We start from the raw sequence: 17370 nt of genomic DNA on the forward strand, positions 1-17370 counted from the left end.
ACCATTTCCTGGAGCCACTGTGTGGAGGAGGCCAGCTAGGCCAGCGGGTGCAGGAGTGCCAGGAGTACCACGGAGGAGACTGAGAAATGCCCTTTGCTCTCAGGGGAGCTGAGGCTGAGCTGAACTGAACAGGCCGTCGAGAAGGTGGGAAAAATTCCATTTTTTAAAAGTGGCTACATTTGAACTTGTTACCTAGGACAGCCAGCCACCCTCTTTAGGCCAGAGCCAGGCCAGCAGAGAGCTACATCAGTAACATCATTTATTCTTCGGCTCCATACAAACTACCCCTTATTTTACTTTTTTATGACCAAAGTGTTTACCTTTAAAACGCTTCTACTTGAGCTGAGGCATTAAGATGACCATTAGATAAACCTGGGTATTCCTTTAAAGTACGTGCCCTAAGTAGAAATGACTGCTTCTAAGTCTCATTCTTTCAACTGAACGTGTGGAAAATCTTCCCAAAACAAAACAGCAAACTTCAGATCACCTGGCAAACGACATACGTGGTGACACACGGCTCCACACCGTGGCTGAGCTTGCGTACAGCGACGTTTAGAACGTGAACTTTGGAGTCAAACGGCCTGTCTATGGCGTGACCCGCAGGCCACCTCGGCCGGCCCCACTCCGATTTGTAAAGCACCGTAGGCCCCTCCCGGGCCTCTGTGGGAGTGAGCGGCCAGCCGTGTTAGCATCAGCAGCAGGCCTGGCCCGCAGGGCGACCGAGGGAGGGAGGGAGCGAGTGGGTCTCCTTCAGACACGAGTCAGACCTGTTCCCGAACGGGGCAACCCTCACACGGCTGGGTGCCTGCGGTCCTCTTCCCTCTGCTGTTCCAAGGCCGCCGCCTCGGGAGAGGCCGCCTGTGACTGTCCAACAGGTGCCGGTCCCTCACATCATGTCACCCTGTTTTATTCTGTGTGACGATCGTTTCTGATTGCTTTCCGCTTTCTCTCTCTATTGCCTCCTACTACAACGCAAGCTTCTTGAGGGGGAGCCTTGTCTGTCCACTGCCAGTCCCACGGCCCACAGGGCCCGGCACAGAGCTCGCAGTGGGTAAGTTCTCTGTTGGATGTCACTGTTTCAGGCTCAGCCTCAAGAAAACAAAGGCAAAGATAAGACAAAACCATTCCAAGCAGAGACCAGAAGTATCACGTCTGGAGATTTGCGTACAGAGTTCCAGAGTCATCACCGCACCTGTCTGTGGAGTGGACCTCCCTCCTCAGATGGCCCCCGTTACACAGAGGACAGTCCCGCCCGGTGCACGGGTCACCCACAATTTGGTTCCCACTGCCTCTCCGTTCATCCCCCTCCCCATTCCTCCTGGGTCCCCAGCGTGGTAATTTTCCACACTTTCGCCCTCTGATGCTGTTCCCTCCGCTGAAATGCCCTTTCAGACCCCATCCACTCGAGCGCTCGGCCAAGCCCCGCCGCCGGCTGCTCCCTCCCCTGGGCGTGACCACCTTCCCGTCTCCACCGGGCCCTGACCACACCGTACCTGCACCACCACAACCGGGGGCCCCGGGGGGTCCGCCTTACACATCCCCTAAAGTGAGACCCACCCGAACAAGCAGCAGGCGCCCCGGGACGCTCCCAAGCCCAGGTGCCCAGGGCAAGTTTCCGGAGGAAGCTCTGGGCCCAGCACGCGGGGCGCCGTCGGGCGGCTCGGCCCGAGCGCTCGGAACCTTCGGTTCGCAAAATGGCCAGGACTCGACCTCAAGACACCCAAGTCCACCGCGACGCTTCCTACCCAAATCCCGCAGGCCGCCCTGGGTCGGCGAGGACACCGAGGCCCCACGGCCCGGGCCGGGCGGCCGACCCCTTCCAGGACGCGCCAGCGGGGGGCGGGAGCCGGTCATCGCGGCGACCCCAGGGGCCCCGTTCGGCCCCGGCCCCGCGCGCGGCCCCCAAGACCCCGGCCCCCGCCCCGCCCCCGCCCCGCCCCACCCCACCCGCCGGCACCTCGCGGTCCACTGCGGCCGAGCGCGGTCTCCCGAGGGCCGCGGGAAGGAGGACGCGAGTGGCTGCCGCGCCGGCGCTTCGCTCGGTCCGGGAAGACGCAGCCGAGCACTTCCGCTCCGTGCTGAGCGGCACCGCCTCCCGGGCCTTCAAGATGGCCTCCGGGGCGGGGCCGAGAGCCTCCAACCATTTCCGCTTCCGGTGCGGGCGCCCAGGCCGTTGGCGGGGCGGTCGCGTCGGCGGAAGGGACGTAAGCGGCGGAAATTCGCCGCGTTACGCAAGCGCAGTCGCGTCCTCTGGCTCCGGGCCCAGACAGCTCCGCTCCAGAGATTGGTAACGCCCAGAGACTGAGCCCGAGGCCACGCCCCCTCGCGACCAACGAGCCAATGGAGGAGTGCTATGAGGTTGCTAGGGAAACTCTAGAGGCAAGTGGCGTCCGCCCGTGATGGGTGCGCGAGCTCCCGCTTGGCGCGCCGAGACCCGCCGGTTCGGCCACTGCGGGACGGTAACAGCCGACTGCGCCCTACCGGGCCTCGGTCCGGATGGGAGGGAGGCGGGCAGGTCCGGGCGCTCGCTGCGTGTCCCCGCACACGCACTTTCACTTCAGGAAGTCCAGAACCCGCAGCCCCCAAGCCCAGCGGGGCTCCCCACGCGCGCCTCCCCCGAACCCAGCCCGCAACCCCCGGAAGCCTTGTCGCCCCCAATTTGGGAGGGACGCGCGTTGGCGTGTCCCGGTGCCCGCGGGATGGGCGGGGTCCCGGGCCCAGAGTAGCAGAACCGGCCGTGTCTTGGAGACCCAGCGGGCAGGAATCTAGTCGACCCTGGGTGTCCCTGCGTCCTGGCAGGGGTCGCCTCCTCTGACCGCTCCTCCCAACGTCCCCGACGCGCGGTCAGAGGAGGTTTGATAGAACCTGTTCATAGAACGAAAAAAACGGGGCCGTAGAGATCCGAGTCCACATCTCTTAACTTCAGGTAGAACCCGAGCCTCGTTTATGGCAGATACCAGAGTCTGGCAACCCCAAGCTTCCCTAGAAATGCTCGCCCCAAGTTGGCCTTGAAATAGGGGGGCTGGTGGGAACTACTGGAGTTGGGGGATGGTGCACCCAGCAGCTGAGTGGCAAGAAGTGACGATGGGCAGGCCCTCCTGGGATGCAGGTGTGGGTTTTGTCTGGAGGGCACAGGAGGCCACTGGGGGGATGAGGTCCCTGCAGAGAGATGACCTGGACGGCTCTTCTCCTTGTGCCCTCACTTACCCCCAGCTAATTCGGCTCAGTTCAAATGTCCCCTCTCAGGAAGGCTCCCCACCCCCGCGCACACCCATCCACCCTCCCACCAACCCGCACGCTCCTTTCAAGGACCCTGCGCTCACTCCTAGCCTACCTCCCCCGGGGCCTCTCTGCAGAGTAGGTGCTCAGCGTGTCTGGTGCATAAACAGATGAACAGGGAGAGTCGTGACCCAAACTGAGCCTTTGGGGAGCAGTGGGCAGGGGAGTTCACTGGGGGTGAAGCCACAGACACCTGGAGAAGCCCCCGGGACGGCCCGCACCTCAGTGCTTGCTGGTCATCAGCCAGGTCACCTGTGTCTCTTGCTAACCTGTGCGCCCTCCTTTCAACATTCAGGTTACGGAGTCTTCGTTTACCCGAATTCTTTCTTTTGATATGAAGGAGAATGGAGAGGAAGCAGGAAACATGGTAAGGATGGGCTGTGGCCTCTTCCTCCAGCCATGCCGCTGATGGCCCGTGTCCCTGCCGATCTGGGGACCACACAGGTGCTGGCCACACCGGGCCCTCAGCACTCACTAGTGCCCGTGAGGGGCCATCCTGCAGCGCTGGAGGCCTGGACAGCTCCCCTGGTGCTGATGAAATCTGCTTTTCTTTTTTGTCTGATGATAAAGAGACTGCCAGTTTTTGTAGAAAATCTAAGCAGCAGAGGAGAGCAAGTATCAAGCGAAAGTCCCCTGGAGTCCCCCCCAGAGGCAGGCCTGAACTTTCCAAAGTTTACACTCATGGTTTTGTGCCTGTTTGGGGCTCTGTTTGCTCACATCCTCTGCCTGGTTTTCTACTAGAGGATTGATCTTTCAGTATTTTCTCATGAGCTATTTTTACATCTGTTGGCTGCCAGGATTTTCTATATTTTGAACCTTTTGACTTTTATTGACTTTTCTTGTTTTTGCCCCACGGATGTTTCTCACTGTTGTGCTGAAATCTCTGGTTGTCTTCCTGGCCTGGACAGAGTGGTTCCTCCTTTTTGAAATGTATGCTTCAGTGTCACCCTATGACCACAGACTCTCTCTCTCTCTCCTTCTGTCACTGCACTGACAGAGGCGAGGTGGCCGTCGAGTCCCCTCTGAGGAGGTCTGGGGGCGGGGTCCTTGAACTTTCGATGGCCAGAACAGCAGGAAGACTTTCGGTCATGTTTCACGACGTTCTTGTTGGTGGACCTGTGTGGGTGAGCCTGCAGAGAGCACGTGCTGGACGAGAGATGGAGCCAAATGCAGAGACTTTCATGGCTCCGTGCTCGTCCCTGAGAAACGAGCCCGGCCACACGCATGCCCCAGCGGCCACTCCCAGCCACTGCCTGACAGCGCGACGTCTTTCACCAGGTCAGGGCAAACTTCTGCTTAAAGACGGGAGTTACTACGAAGGCGAGTTTGTAGACGGAGAGATCACGGGAGAGGGCTGCCGGCACTGGGCCCTGACAGGTTAGCTGACCCGACGCTTTCCTCCTAAAGCAACTTTGGTGTGAGCTGGCCCCTCCCTTCCGGGCGCAGAAGGCACTTCCATCAGTAACCTGGGGACCCCTGGTTTCCCTAAGGTGTCTCGTAATGGCCTCATGCCAGTCTGGGGCAGGGTGGCCACACTGCTGCCCGCAGAACCTCAGACCCCCACCGGCAAGCGGGTGTTGGGTTCTCAGCGGAGAGAAGCCTCACACCACGGACTCCGGCCTGGCGGGGCCTTTGCCCCCAGCACACAGATGCCCCAGAGAGGGTCCCCTTGCGATGGAGTCTGCACGTACACTGCTGGGAGGGAGGGAGTCCCATTTCCCTTGTTCAGGGTGAGCGGTGAGATAAAGGGACACCGTGTTCTGCTACCGCTGCCCAAGGGTCGGGCAGGAACTACTGGTTACCCCGCTGGACTCAGGAAACGAGTCTAACCCTGGACACGGCTTCCCGCCTCCCGTCCACACCGGGGAACACCTACACCGGACAGTTTGTTTTGGGAGAACCCCAAGGACATGGCGTCATGAAGTACAAAGCCGGCGGACGTTACGAAGGGGAGCTCTCCTGCAGCCTGAGAGAAGGTCCGGGGTCCGTGGGAAGGCGTGAGGCATCGGCCTCGGGGTGGACACTGTGGGGCCCAGACCCCAGCCCTCCCCGGATCCTGACTCGGGGCCTGGGCGGGCCTGGGCGCGAGTGCACTCCCCGGTCCGGTGAGGTTCGGAGCGCAGGGCTCACAGCGAGCCCCTCAAACCTGGTGACTCAGGTCCCCACTCTGCCATCGCCCTCGATCCCATGTCAGCAGTCGGCCTGGGCTCGGCCAGGCGGGTCTCCTGGACTCGCTGAGGGTCGCAGTGGCTCAACCAGCGCTGTGGGTCCTCTTGACCCTGGGCTCAGTCACCTCCTCCACGTCCTGTGGGACCCAGCCAGTCAGGAGGCCACATTCCGGGGAGCAGCAGGCAGAGCCCCGGGGTCGCCGGAGCGAGCGGAGCAGTCCCAGCCCCCGACAGCATGCCGGCGCGGGCGCAGCTCTGACCCCTCCAAGGCCTCCCGTGAGGGGTCAGGACGCCCCCCTTCCCGAGTGTCCAGGCCCTGAGACTCTGTGTCTTCACGAGCACTTCCTCTGGCCTTTGGGCCCTTTGAGTAGGTGGTAGAGGCCCTGCACAACTGTCGGTCCTCAGCGTGAACTCGCACCTGCGAGCTGGCCTTGACCGCGCGGCAGCACCACCCCAGCCGGACAGCAGAGCGTTTCAGTCTCCGATGCTGGGGACCCCGGGCGCCCCCACCCTCCCTCGGGACCTTGAGAGCTGGACTCAGAGCCGCTCCCGCTGCGTGTGGCTTCCAGGCCGCCCCAGATCGGATTGTGGGGCCGGGGGACCCCCATGGGGCCCAGCTACAGGGGGTGCTGACCCCATCCTTCTTCTAGACACCCCCCTCCCCCAACGGAGGTACGAGGTGACCCTCGACTCTCGCCCGCCTCCAGGACAGGGGCACCTGGTGGACGCAGATGGACAAGTGTACTGGGGGTCATTTCACGACAACAAGCGGCACGGCCAAGGGTGGATGGTCTTCCGGTGAGTCCGCCGTCCTGTGGGCCGTACCCCCATCGAACACCCAGCCCTGAAAGTACGGTCTGTGATTTTTTCATATGATCCTGCAATTTCTCCCTCAGTTGCTGACATTGGTTCTGTGTGTATTTAGTAGAAAGAACATCCGTCCCCCTCCTCCAATGAAACACCAGGTGAGGAGGTCGGGTGGGCGCGAGGGTGGAGCGGGGCCAAGTCGGGTGACACCCGCAGGCTCTCAGCTTCGGGCCCAGTGCTGGGCGTCTTTCACACTCCAGGCAGTTTTCGTGCAAAATCCTGCCCTTGGGATTTGCAGGCCCCCCCATTTCCTTCCCGTTTTCCTCTCCAAACCTTCACACCTGGGGCCCAGCAAGCGGGGCCTCCCGTCACTGCACGCCACCGGGCGCCAAGGCCACCTGCCCCTCTGGCCGGGCCCTGGCAAGGCCACAGCTTGTGCCATCTGTTCTGGGCCTATTTTTGCCTTGGTCCCGGGGGTGCGTGCTGAGCCCCAGTCGGAGGAGCCGGTGTGCGTCACACAGCCACCTGGCCCTTCCCAGCCTGAGAGCAGCCTCTGCGTTTGTCCCTCAGGAACGGAGATGAGTACGAGGGCGACTGGGTCCGGGACCAGCGCCAGGGCCATGGGACACTGCGCCATGCGGACGGCTCCATCTATGAGGTACTGGACCCACCGGCCGGGCGTCCTCTGCTCCCGGTGCTGCCCGGGGTGCAGCCCAGGTGCTGCCCTTCTGACCCTGTGAGGTAGGGTCGGCCACCGTTCCCTTTTCGCTGATGAGAAGATGCGGTTCAGAGAGCTTAAGGGCCACCCGCTAACACCTTTCCGTCCCGTCTGGTTCCTGAAACACCCCATGACCCAACACTCTCTCCTGTGGGAATGGCCTGGTGAAGCCTTTTTGAGAGGAGATACCCGTGGGGTCCCAGTGCCCTCGATAACCTGGGGAAGCAGGCGAGGACCCCTCCCTGCTCCTCGCGAGCAGGGCTCTGCGCCCCACCCCCCATCATGTCGCAGCTGCTACTCTCGGGTTGATGGGGGGTTTTAGGTGCCACGAGGCCAAGAGATTCAGGTACGTGGGAAGACCTTCTCGGGCCCCCAGAATCCGCCATCCTTGTGCTTCCCGCACGCCGGCCTGTGGGCCTGGCCGGCCCTGCAGAGATGCAGCCAGGGGCCAGAGAATGCCGCATGAGCCAGGTCTGAAGGATGGGAAGGGGCCGCCGCATGGAGACCACAGGGAAGGGCATTGCAGGCAGCGGAAGGGCGAGGCTGGGCTCCAAGGCAGGAAGAAGCCTGCGTAGCCAGAGCAGGGGTCAGGGGAGGCAAGGCAGGAGGTCCAGGCAGTCCCACGCATAGGCCCTGGAGCCACGAGGGCTTGGAGTTTTATCGTACACATCACAGAAAGTGCTGGAAGGAGTTGGTGACCTGATCCCTGTGTTTGGAAGGCTTCTCTTGCTCTCGCTCATGGAGAGAGGTGATGGCGGCCTGCACGGGGTGTGGAACCAAATTTGGGGGGGTTTGGAGGCACAGACACTGGACTGGTTGACAAGAGCAGAAGCGAAGATGTCCCTGCATTTCTGGCCCAAGCGTCAGGTGGATGGTGGTGATGCCTGAGCCAGAATCCACCGGAAGACAGAAGTCACACCAGTAATTGAACGTGAAAGTATCAACTAGTGAAAGACAGCAAAATACCCAAAGGGGTGAAAGCAGGAATATGGCAAAAGCAAATGCGAAAGTGGCCCCAGGAGGTGCCCCCAAAGATGGGGTGGGGACCGGCCTGGTTGCATCCTCGGGCCTGACCGCGTGGGGCTGAGGCCATGGAGATGTGACTTGTGGCACGTGGTGGCTTTGGGAGTGACCGAGCTGCCACCGAGCTCGGCTGTGATGCGCCAGCTGAATCTGGGCCTCGGGAGCCGAGGGTTGCACGTGGCTGTGGACGTAGTGACGGCGGCGCGAGGCCCTTGGTGTCCTGGACAGGAGCTCAGGTCTGCACTCAGCTCCAGCCACGGTCCTGAGAGTCTCTCACTTCTCACAGCCTCAGGGCTGAAACATTTTGATTGTGTGGGTTGCAGAATTAGGTTGTCAGCTGAATTCATATCTTTGTCAAGTTTCTCATGTGAAAGTTAGAGTGGAGATTGGGAAAGAAGTCCCGGGAGATGAGGGAAAGCCCAGCCCCTCCGGAGACTCAGACCTTGCAGACAGGGGGTGTGGCCACAGCCCGCTGGGTTGGAGGAGCTTCCCTGGGCGTCTGCTGCCAGCCGCCGGGGCCGCGTGTGCAGGAGACCCTGGGACGCAGAGGAACTCGCCCAGGACAAACCCCTGTGCCTGAGGGGTTAGGAGTGGGCACCCTGGAGCCCGAGGGAAGCCTCTTCCCCGCAGGGTCCTTGCAGCGCCCAGCACGGCACCAGCTGGCAAAGCGACACGTTTCAGGGTCCAGCTCCCGGAGCACAGAGTCGGGCAGGAAGGGTCGTTTGGGGGCTGAGGGGCAGTAAACTGGTAACTGGCCAGGGCACTTCCTGAGATGGAGTGGCCTGCTGGGGAGTGTGGAGTCCTGCCCTGGCTGCGAGGCTCCCCCCGGCATGCTCACCTTGCCTGCTTGTAAAACGCAGAGCTCTGCTTAGGTGACACCACCTCCCAGGCCCCTCCTGGGACCGCAAGTCCTGGTCTGGGTAGCCAGCCACTCCCGGGGTGCCGCCTGGGCCGCTGCGGTTGGCAGTTTGCGCCAGAGCCCATTTGCAGATGCCGCTGTGCCCCGGCCAGAGCTCTGCTGCTTCTCCCCAAGGGGGACGTCTGTCCATCCTCATGGCGCCAGGCTTTAGGGCTCATCCTGGGCAGCCACGGTCACTGGCCTGAATTCTCCAGAGCTGCCACGGAAGAGGGAAATGCGGGGGGGCCTGGGAGGATCTTCCTCGCTCGGAGCCCCCAACAGCGCCCACACCTCGCGGGCTGGGGGCGTGGGGTCGCGGTTCTAGCGCTGGCACTGCCCTCAGCTGCCCTCTGGCTCCCCGACTCTCTCGACCACCGTTCCAAAGACGAGGCGGCCTCCCAAACCAGGGGGTGGCCGAGCCCTCGCCTTCTTCCAGAGAATCCCGAAAGCCTCCGCCCCCACCCTCCACCCCGCATGCCCTTCCCCCAGAGGCAGTTTGGGCTCCTCCAGGGCCTCCGCATCAGCGGCCTGGGCACTGGGGGCCGTGCTCGGGCCTCCCCAGCAAGTCGCTGCTCGGCCGGGGGGCTGGGGGTTCCCCGCCACCATCCACCAGGGGGCAGCACGGCCCTAACGACCGCCCGGCTGCGGAGCTAGAGCCGCGTCCCTCCAAGCGGATGCCCAGTGGACGCCGGCTTGGATGTCAGGCGGGAGCCGGCGGAGTGCGAGGGGCTGGCGGCTTCGTCCCCCCGGCGCTTTGCAGGTGAACGAGGGTCCTTCCCCGGGGTTCAGGCCGTCCGCCTGCGTTCCCGCTGCTCAGCGATGCCCCAGCCTCTCAGGGCCGCGCGACCCAGACCCTGAGCACCGGGCCACGCAGCCCCGCGGTCGGGAAGCGCTGCCCCCACCCACAGTCGCAGCCACGACCATGTCCTGAGGGCCCCGGGAGGACAGCCAGGCCCTGAATCCCCGCGCCCCAAACAGCGTCCCGACGGTGTGGGCACAGGAGCTCCCAGCTCTCAGGGCCCGCCTCTCCGTGCTGTGGGGATGCCTCCTGCGCCTGACCTCTAAGCTGTGACCTCTGGGCATGAAGGGTCACCTGGGAGAGATGGAGCCGCCAGAGGGAGTTGGCATGTCTCCCATGAGGGTACAGCTGTCCCCAAGCTTTCACTAGGCAAAGAGCTTTCTCTGTTTTTTAACTTTATTGCAAAATACACATAACATAAAATTTGCCATCTCATCCATTTGTAAGTGCACAGCCTGGTGGCATTAAGCACATTCACATTGTGTGTAGCCATCACCACCGTCATTTCCAGAACTTTCTCTTTTCCCCAAACTGAAGCTCTGTACCCATTAGACACTCACTCCCCACCCCCTCCCCCAGCCCCCGGCCCCGCCCTCCTCCTTTCTGTCTCTATGGATCTCCTCCCGGGACCTCATAGAAGTGGGGTCGTGTAGGATGTGTCCTTTCGTGTCTAGCTCATTTGACTCGGCATCGTGTCCTCTAGGTCCATCCACGTTGGGGCAGGTGTCGGGACCTCCTTCCTCTTTAAGGCTGGCTCCTGCTCTGCCGTGCGGATGTTCCTTCCGCGCTGCGTCCGGCTGCTCGTCCATCGATAGACACTCGGTCTGTCTCCACCTCTTGGCGCCTGTGAGTGACGCTGCTGTGAGCACCATCCTGCTCCCAATTCTGGGAACGGCGCAACTGCTGGGTCACGTGGCGATTCTATTTTTAACTTTCTGAGGAACCTCCACACCATTTTCCATTTTCCATTCCCACCAGCAGCGCACCAGCGTTCCAATTTCTCCACATCCTCCCCCAACGCTTGTGTTCTCTGGGGGTTTTGTGTTTGTTTTTTTATTTATTTATTTTTGGCTGCATTGGGTCTTCATTGCACGCAGGCTTTCTCTAGTTGCGGCGCGCAGGCTTCTTATTGCGGTGGCTTCTCGTTGCAGAGCACGGGCTCTAGGCGCGCGAGCCTCAGAAGTTGTGGCTTGTGGACTCTAGAGCGCAGGCTCAGTAGTTGTGGCGCACGGGCTTGGTTGCTCCGCGGCATGTGGGATCTTCCTGGGCTTCCAGGGCTCGAACCCGTGTCCCCTGCGTTGGCAGGTGGATTAACCACTGCACCGGCAGGGAAGTCCCATGTTTCCTGCTTTTTAAATAACCGCGGTGCCAATGAAGTGATTAAGAGACAGGCATCAGGCAGCCCCTCGGAGAGCAGCGTCCTCCGGGGCCACCTCCGTGGAGCCTGGGGACAGACTGTGGGCTGTGGAGGCGAGCGCACACCTGGCGGAGGGGACAGAGGGGTGCTCTCCAGTGAGCCTCAGCCTCTGTGCACATGGAATGTTCCTACCTGTGCGGCTGTGCCGTGGTGCCGCCAGCAGCTGCGCTTCTGCCCGTCCCGGGGCACCTCCGTGTGCATTGGCTGCATTTCTCGTGTTGGCGTTTCTCTGCATTTCTCGAAGGGAGGCCTGCTGGGCGGCGCACCTGCTCATCACACAGAGCAGGTGGTCGGCCTCATGCGCATCTTCACCTGCTGGTGGCTCGCAGCCTCCCCTCTCCTCACCTGTGCATCTGTAGGAATGCCAGGGGCTCCGTGCCCCTGTGCCACTGTCCTGGCCGGGAGGTCACAGTCCAGGAATGGGGGCCTGACCGTGAGAAGCATCTGGGCCCATTGGCACATCGTGGGAGGAGGGGCCTGGGCTGCCAGAGCAGAACCAGCGCTGCCCCACGTTCCTGGTGGGGTTCTACGCAGACGGATATCAGGACCCGGAGTGTGAAGGCAGCTTGCATTTGCATCAGCAGAGCTTGTCACACTTTGGAATCCAGGGAACTTACGGCCAGGATCGTGGAGATCAAAGACACCTTAGGGACCCTGCTGTTAGCTGGGAAGTGAGGGGCACTGTGTCTGCAGGGAATGATGGGCAGGGGCCACCAACACTCTGGCCTGTGTGGCCACCGCTGCCCCAGCAGGCCACCCCGAAAGCTGGAGACCCCGGGCCCCTGCAGCCGCAGGCCCAGGCAGGTGACCCGGGGCCACGCCCCTCCCTGGTCTAGGAGCCGTGGCCTCAGGAAAGTCCTCACCTGCTCCAGGAGGGAGTTCGGTGACAGTGGGAAGTCACCTTCTCCAGACTGGATGCCATCAAAGAAGATGCTGTGGAGAGCCGGGCCCCGGCCCCTCCTGGTGTGGTCGGTCAAAGCCCGGTGCCCTGGAGCGGCCTGGAGGTGGGGAAGAGATGGGTGAGCTGGGAAGGTGGGCTTCTGACCGGGGCGGAGATTCAGAGTGTGCCTGGGAGCGCCTGAAAACGCAACAGAACAACGCAGCCGTAGAAGCAATTCCAGGGAAAGCACCGTCACTTTTCCCGGGAAAGAAAAACAGCGTCTGTTAACTAGAAAGTGCTTCCCGAAATGAGAAGAGTCAGGTGTGTATTTCTCACAATTTATTCAAACTCGTGTGTGGTGGGGAAGGCACCCAAGCGGCCCCTCGTCCCACCGCCGACTCCGTGCTCTTCAAAGAAAGGACCAGGTAAGGAGTTCTGAGCACATAGGTCCCTATCCTGGAGCTGAGAGGCCCTGGGGTTGCCTCAGCCACCGCCGGCCACAAGGTGTGCCCCACTCACCCCACGGGGCCTCTCCTAACAGGGACCCCGCGCACCCGTGCTTCGCGTGCAGGGTGGCCCGGCCGTCCTCCCATCTTCCTGCACTGCGGCAGCACACACAGGTCCTCACCTGCACGGGGAGGAGAAGGAAGAGCCGCCAGGCGCAGCGACGCGTTAACACGTGTTTGTTCGCGCGCTGGTGCGTGTCAGCTGACTGAGAAAGGGCAGGGTTTTCAAAAGCATGATTTGTAACATTAATTAGATTCTACGCTGTTGGATGAGTTACACTGCTGGAGTGTATCGTGTATCTGTCCTGGGAAAGTGCTGTGTTGCAGCCTGAGCTGGGGTGGGGGGTCTCAGATTACGGGAGCGCGATTAAGCGGTCGGTCAGCGATTAAGCGGTCTGTCAATGCTTGGATGGCGAGGACTGGACAGTGACTTGGCGGGGAGCCTGACCCTGCTCACACCCCGTGGGGCGGAGTGGGCCGGGGCTTCGTGGTCTGAGGGGCACGTTCACTGCCTGTCTGCACGCGGCAGCCCGTGCGCCCGCAGGCCATGCTCCAAGGCTCTGTGTGCTGGACCCTCCTGAGTCTGCTCCTGGCTCCCAGGCGACCCTAGGCCCTGCCTGCCTTCTTCCTGAAAACCCACGCTGCACCTTCGCAGAGGGCCAAGGGGCCGGGCAGGGCGTGCAAAGATGTGGACCCCGACACGGTCGAGGGCCCCAGTGGCCATCGTGCTGTTTGGAGAGGAGCCCGCGCTCATTCGAGCCCTAGTTGTCCCCATGGAGGCCTGCCCTGGGAAGCTCATGCCCCGGAGCAGACAGACAGACAAGAGGGGACCACGACTGAGAGGGAAGGGAGAGGCCGCTGGGAGGGGCCCGCAGAGCGCCACAGAGCTCGGCCCTCTTTGGCGGGAGCGCTCAGAGTCACGTGATGGAGAAGCTCGAACAGAGGCCGAGGCCGTGTCACAGGGTCGGGCGTGCGCGCGCACTGAGCTCCCGCCACTTCCCCGTGGCTGGAAGCCCCGTCTCCCACCTGCCTCTGGGCGTCCTCCCCCGTCCACCCCGCAGGGGCGGTGACCCCAGCACCTCTGCCCAGGACAGGGGTGAGGCCTGCCCTTGTGCGGGCGGGCAGCACACTGGCCCCGGGCACAGAGCGGGCGCAGCTCCAGCTGGGGGCGGTGTGCGGGGGAGGCAGCCGGGCCCCACAGGGGGGGTGTTTGTCTCTGGAGGCGACCACCCTTCCCCGGGGCTACCGGCCCACTGCCCGGGCACCACAGCACAGAGCCTCAGACGAGGGCATGAACCTCTACGTAAAAGGGCGGGGGTGGGGGGGGGCGGAGTGATGAGTTGATTTGGCTCCTGAGAGGTGCGTTCGATTGGCCGTGAGACCTGCTTCCCGAGTTGAAACCGGTCACTTCTCCGGCCTGGGGACGGCGGCGTGAGGGAAGCGAGGGGTTCCGGCGACTCGTTCACCTCTGAGGAGCACCACTGACCCCAGCAGACCGACTACGGGGCTCGAGCTGGGAGAAGCTCTGACGTCAGTGTGCTGTACACAGCTGGGGGTGGGGGGCGGCTCCCTGCCCCCCAGGGCTGGCCCCACCCAGACTCAGAGACAATGGCCCAGCTCGGCCAGGACCCTCCCGCTCTGCTCCCCCGCAGGTCACCCTGCCCATCGCGATCACTGAGCATTGCTGCCTCCACCACACAGCAGACGCAGGTGCACACGCCCGCATGCATGCACACCTGTGCACAGGACCCCTTCCTGGGACCAGGCAGCAAGCCCAGCAGATGCTGCTGCTTGGAGTCCGCACTGGCTCCAGGGATGGTCAGCTAGTGACTGTGGGGCTCCCCAGCCCCTCGCAGGACGGCAGCGCGGGGCCCCCGCTCTGGCGTGACACCTGGGGCCTCGCCCCCTCTTTGGCCTGGCACGCTGCCTGCAGACGTGAGCCACGTCTCAGGGGATGTCGATAGACCGTCTGCGATGCCAGCCGTGCTGGCATCGAGCTTTCCGGGAACGCAGCCCGACTGTGGCCCCAGAGGGCTCAGCTCTCTGGGTCTGGGGGCTGGAGGGACGAGGCTGCCCTGCGGCTCCAGGCCTCCCGTGGGGGGCACAGCCACGCCTCTGCCCAACTGCCACCCCCAGCTGGCAGCCGGCCCCTCCTGCAGCCGCGAGCTGTTGCCTTGCCGCTACTGCCATGCACCCACCAGGGCGCCGCAGTTGTCTGGTGCCCCGGCTGGAGGGGGAGCCGCGGCCAGGCCCCTTCCCTGTCACCTTGTAATGTGAACACAGCGACCGTGTGTTCCAAGCAGCCGTGGAACCTGTTCCCCCAGATCTTGGGGTGTCTGAGCTCTTCAGGGGCCGTTCCCACAGGCCTCACCTGCCAGACGGCCCCTCCCGAGGGCCTGAGGGGCTCCCGCCAACCGGAGTCCGGCCCCAGCTGCTGGGTGGCCTCGGGCCACTCGGAGGGCTGGGCAGGAAAGCAGGAGCCCAGTCACCTTCTGCCAGAGTGAATCGAACCAAAACGCGCCTGTGGCTAATGCTTCTTCCAATAGGAGTAATTCATAGCTGAATAAAACCCCATTAAGATCTCGAACTTTTCCAGGAAAGCAGTCTTTCTGCTCTTCGGCACTGTTCTTCCGCTCGGTCGTGCGTATCGTTTACAAAGCAGGCTTATTATGGGGGTGGCAGAGTTGGGGTGTGCAGCGAGTTGGCACTGCCCCCAGGGTGCGGCTGTGCGGGTTCCCAGTGTGATTTTAATTGGCCTTTTTGTTATCAAGGAGCGTGTCGGAACGCTCAGCCCCTCGACCCCGCGAGCCTCCGCTCGCTCGCCTGCACAGTCGGCCTCCCGTGACTCTGCACAAATGCAGTATCTTTGTGTTAAAAGGGTTTCGTGCTAAAAAGTGTGCCCTTTGGAGCCATATTTTCTTTGCATTTTGTATTCGGGCCATTGTCTCCAAACTTCCTGGCTTCTTAAAGTTCAAAGGGCAGCGCCTTCTGCGGAGGTCCCCAGGGGCCTTCGGAGCCTGGAGGGGCCGCCGGGCTGTGCGGCAGGGAGACCAGCCCGTCTGAGCCCATGGTTCTCTCCACGGGGACAGTGGCACGGTGACGTGTTCAGTGGAGAGGGCAGCGTGGCCCACTGCTCCGGGGGCGTCTACCGAGGGGTGTGGATCAATGGCCACCCCGTGAGTAGGTGCCCCCGGCCTTGCCGCTGGCCCCGTGGGGTCCTCTTGTGGGGTCACGTCTGGGTCTGGCCGTGTCCTTTCTCAAGTGGCCCTGGGCAGTCTCGCGGGAGGTGTGGACCAAGCGGGGCTGGATGGAGTGGAACCTAGAATCCCCTTTTGGGAGAAACATGCTCTGCTGTGGTTTCACGGGCCTCGTGACACGCAGAGGCCCCCGTCAGACCCTGCACCCAAGTGGTCCTGCTTCAAGCAGGGCTCCCAGCCTCGGGGTCTCCCACCCACGGGGCTCTGGGCGTCTGGCCTCCCTGCACAGCCTCCATCCAGCCCCCCACCCTGAGCTCTCTGCAGTGTGCGCACAGGTGGCCTGTGGCCTGCAGGGTCCTCTGCTGGCGCCTCACCCTCCCCGTGTTGCCTCCGGGCATGGGGGCTTCTGTTAGACTCCAGGGACTCGGGTCACCAATCAGAACCTTGGTGCCGGGTCCACGGGTGCAGCTGCTCACTCAGAGCTGCGGCTGGACCCTGCCCACCAGGCCAGCTCCCGGGCAGACAGCCACAGCCTCGTCCAGCACACATCAGGTCGCTGACTCAGACGCACGCAATGCAGGGCCCGGGTCCGAGCAGTGGGCGGGAGGCCGTGCGGGAACATGCCCCGGGTGCACTGGGCACTGCCGGGCCGTCACCTCAGCTCTGCCGTCCCCCTACCGTGATCAGGTCAGTTCTGAGATGACCCACTTCAAATCACTGTAGCCGGCCCTCTGGACGAGGTTAAGGTCACGGCGTCAGTGACGGTCCCCCAGCCCTGACAGCTGTGCCATCCATGCGCCCCCCACCCCCGCTGGGACACGGTCAGGCCTGAGCGGCTGCACAGCGCATTCAGGATGCGGGATGCAGACCCGTGGCACTCACCGCCCTGACCCCACGACAGATGCGCTCTGCTCTCCCCAGCACAAGCCACAGGGATCGTGATTTTGGGTCCGGAGGGGATGGAAGTGGCCCAGGGATCTTCCTTCACATTGACCATCCAGCTGCAGCGGGACGGTAGGGAAGTTGCCACGAGTCAGTGTCTCCAGGAAGGTGGCCGGGTTATGTATTCTTTTCAGAAGGATAAGCAGCTGTCGGGTTCTGAAGTAGCAAAAACGCAGACAAGATGCCACAGGTGGCTTCTGGCCTCCCAGCTGCGCCCAGGTCACCCCGTTCCCAAGTCCTCGCTGCCGGAGCCTCGGCAGAAAGGACAGTGGGCGTGCGAGCCCTCCAGCCGGTGGGAGGCCGCTGTGCGGTGCATGTGCGTGTGTGAGCACATGGGCTCTGTGTGTGCATCTGTGTGCATGTGCGTGAGCACACAGGCGGCCCTCCCGGCGGTCACACACTCAGAGTCAGAGGACAGAGGAGGCCACGTGGGCGCCGGGCCAGCCGCTCAGCCTGGCAAGGGGAGGGTTTCTCAAGCTCCTCGTGGGGTGACCAAGGTGGACAGACGCCCATCCGTCTGGGCTGCGTCTAGATGCTCAGTCAGCCCTGCGGCCAAGCAGAGGGACGACCGGGCTTCCCGCCCCATGAGCAGAGAAGACCCAGAGGGACGGGGCGGGACCACCGGAGACAGACGTTCCTGCACAGTGGTCCAGCTCGGTTCCACGGCTCCGCGTAGGAAGCATGACGTGCAGCATAAACCGAGTATATTTAGTCACAATTGGCTTATTTTAACAAC

General features: G+C 62.7%; 2 protein-coding genes across 4 annotated transcripts in view; one reads left to right on the forward strand and one right to left on the reverse strand.

Annotated features, from left to right (window-relative positions):
* RER1 (retention in endoplasmic reticulum sorting receptor 1) overlaps positions 1-2113 on the reverse strand; it is a 12561-nt gene extending 10448 nt beyond the window's left edge. Inside the window, exons 1-2 of one of the 3 annotated variants that reach the window (XM_060141675.1) lie at positions 1958-2106; positions 321-487 (exon numbers count right to left, since the gene is read on the reverse strand). The gene's annotated coding sequence lies outside the window, so the exon portion shown is untranslated. Of the gene's footprint in view, positions 1-320; positions 1851-1957 lie in introns of those variants that run through there. The other 2 variants (XM_060141676.1, XM_060141673.1) reach the window with 2 other exon arrangements.
* Positions 1695-17370, forward strand: part of MORN1 (MORN repeat containing 1) — a 26992-nt gene continuing 11316 nt past the window's right edge. The window contains 9 exon segments of the mRNA XM_060141995.1: positions 1695-2204; positions 2378-2459; positions 3575-3646; positions 4558-4653; positions 5142-5255; positions 6155-6245; positions 6825-6909; positions 15576-15675; positions 16614-16724. Coding sequence (XP_059997978.1) covers positions 1695-2204; positions 2378-2459; positions 3575-3646; positions 4558-4653; positions 5142-5255; positions 6155-6245; positions 6825-6909; positions 15576-15675; positions 16614-16724 — 1261 coding nt within the window.

This window comes from Lagenorhynchus albirostris, chromosome 2 (genome assembly GCF_949774975.1).
Source record: "Lagenorhynchus albirostris chromosome 2, mLagAlb1.1, whole genome shotgun sequence".
Taxonomy (NCBI): domain Eukaryota; kingdom Metazoa; phylum Chordata; class Mammalia; order Artiodactyla; family Delphinidae; genus Lagenorhynchus; species Lagenorhynchus albirostris.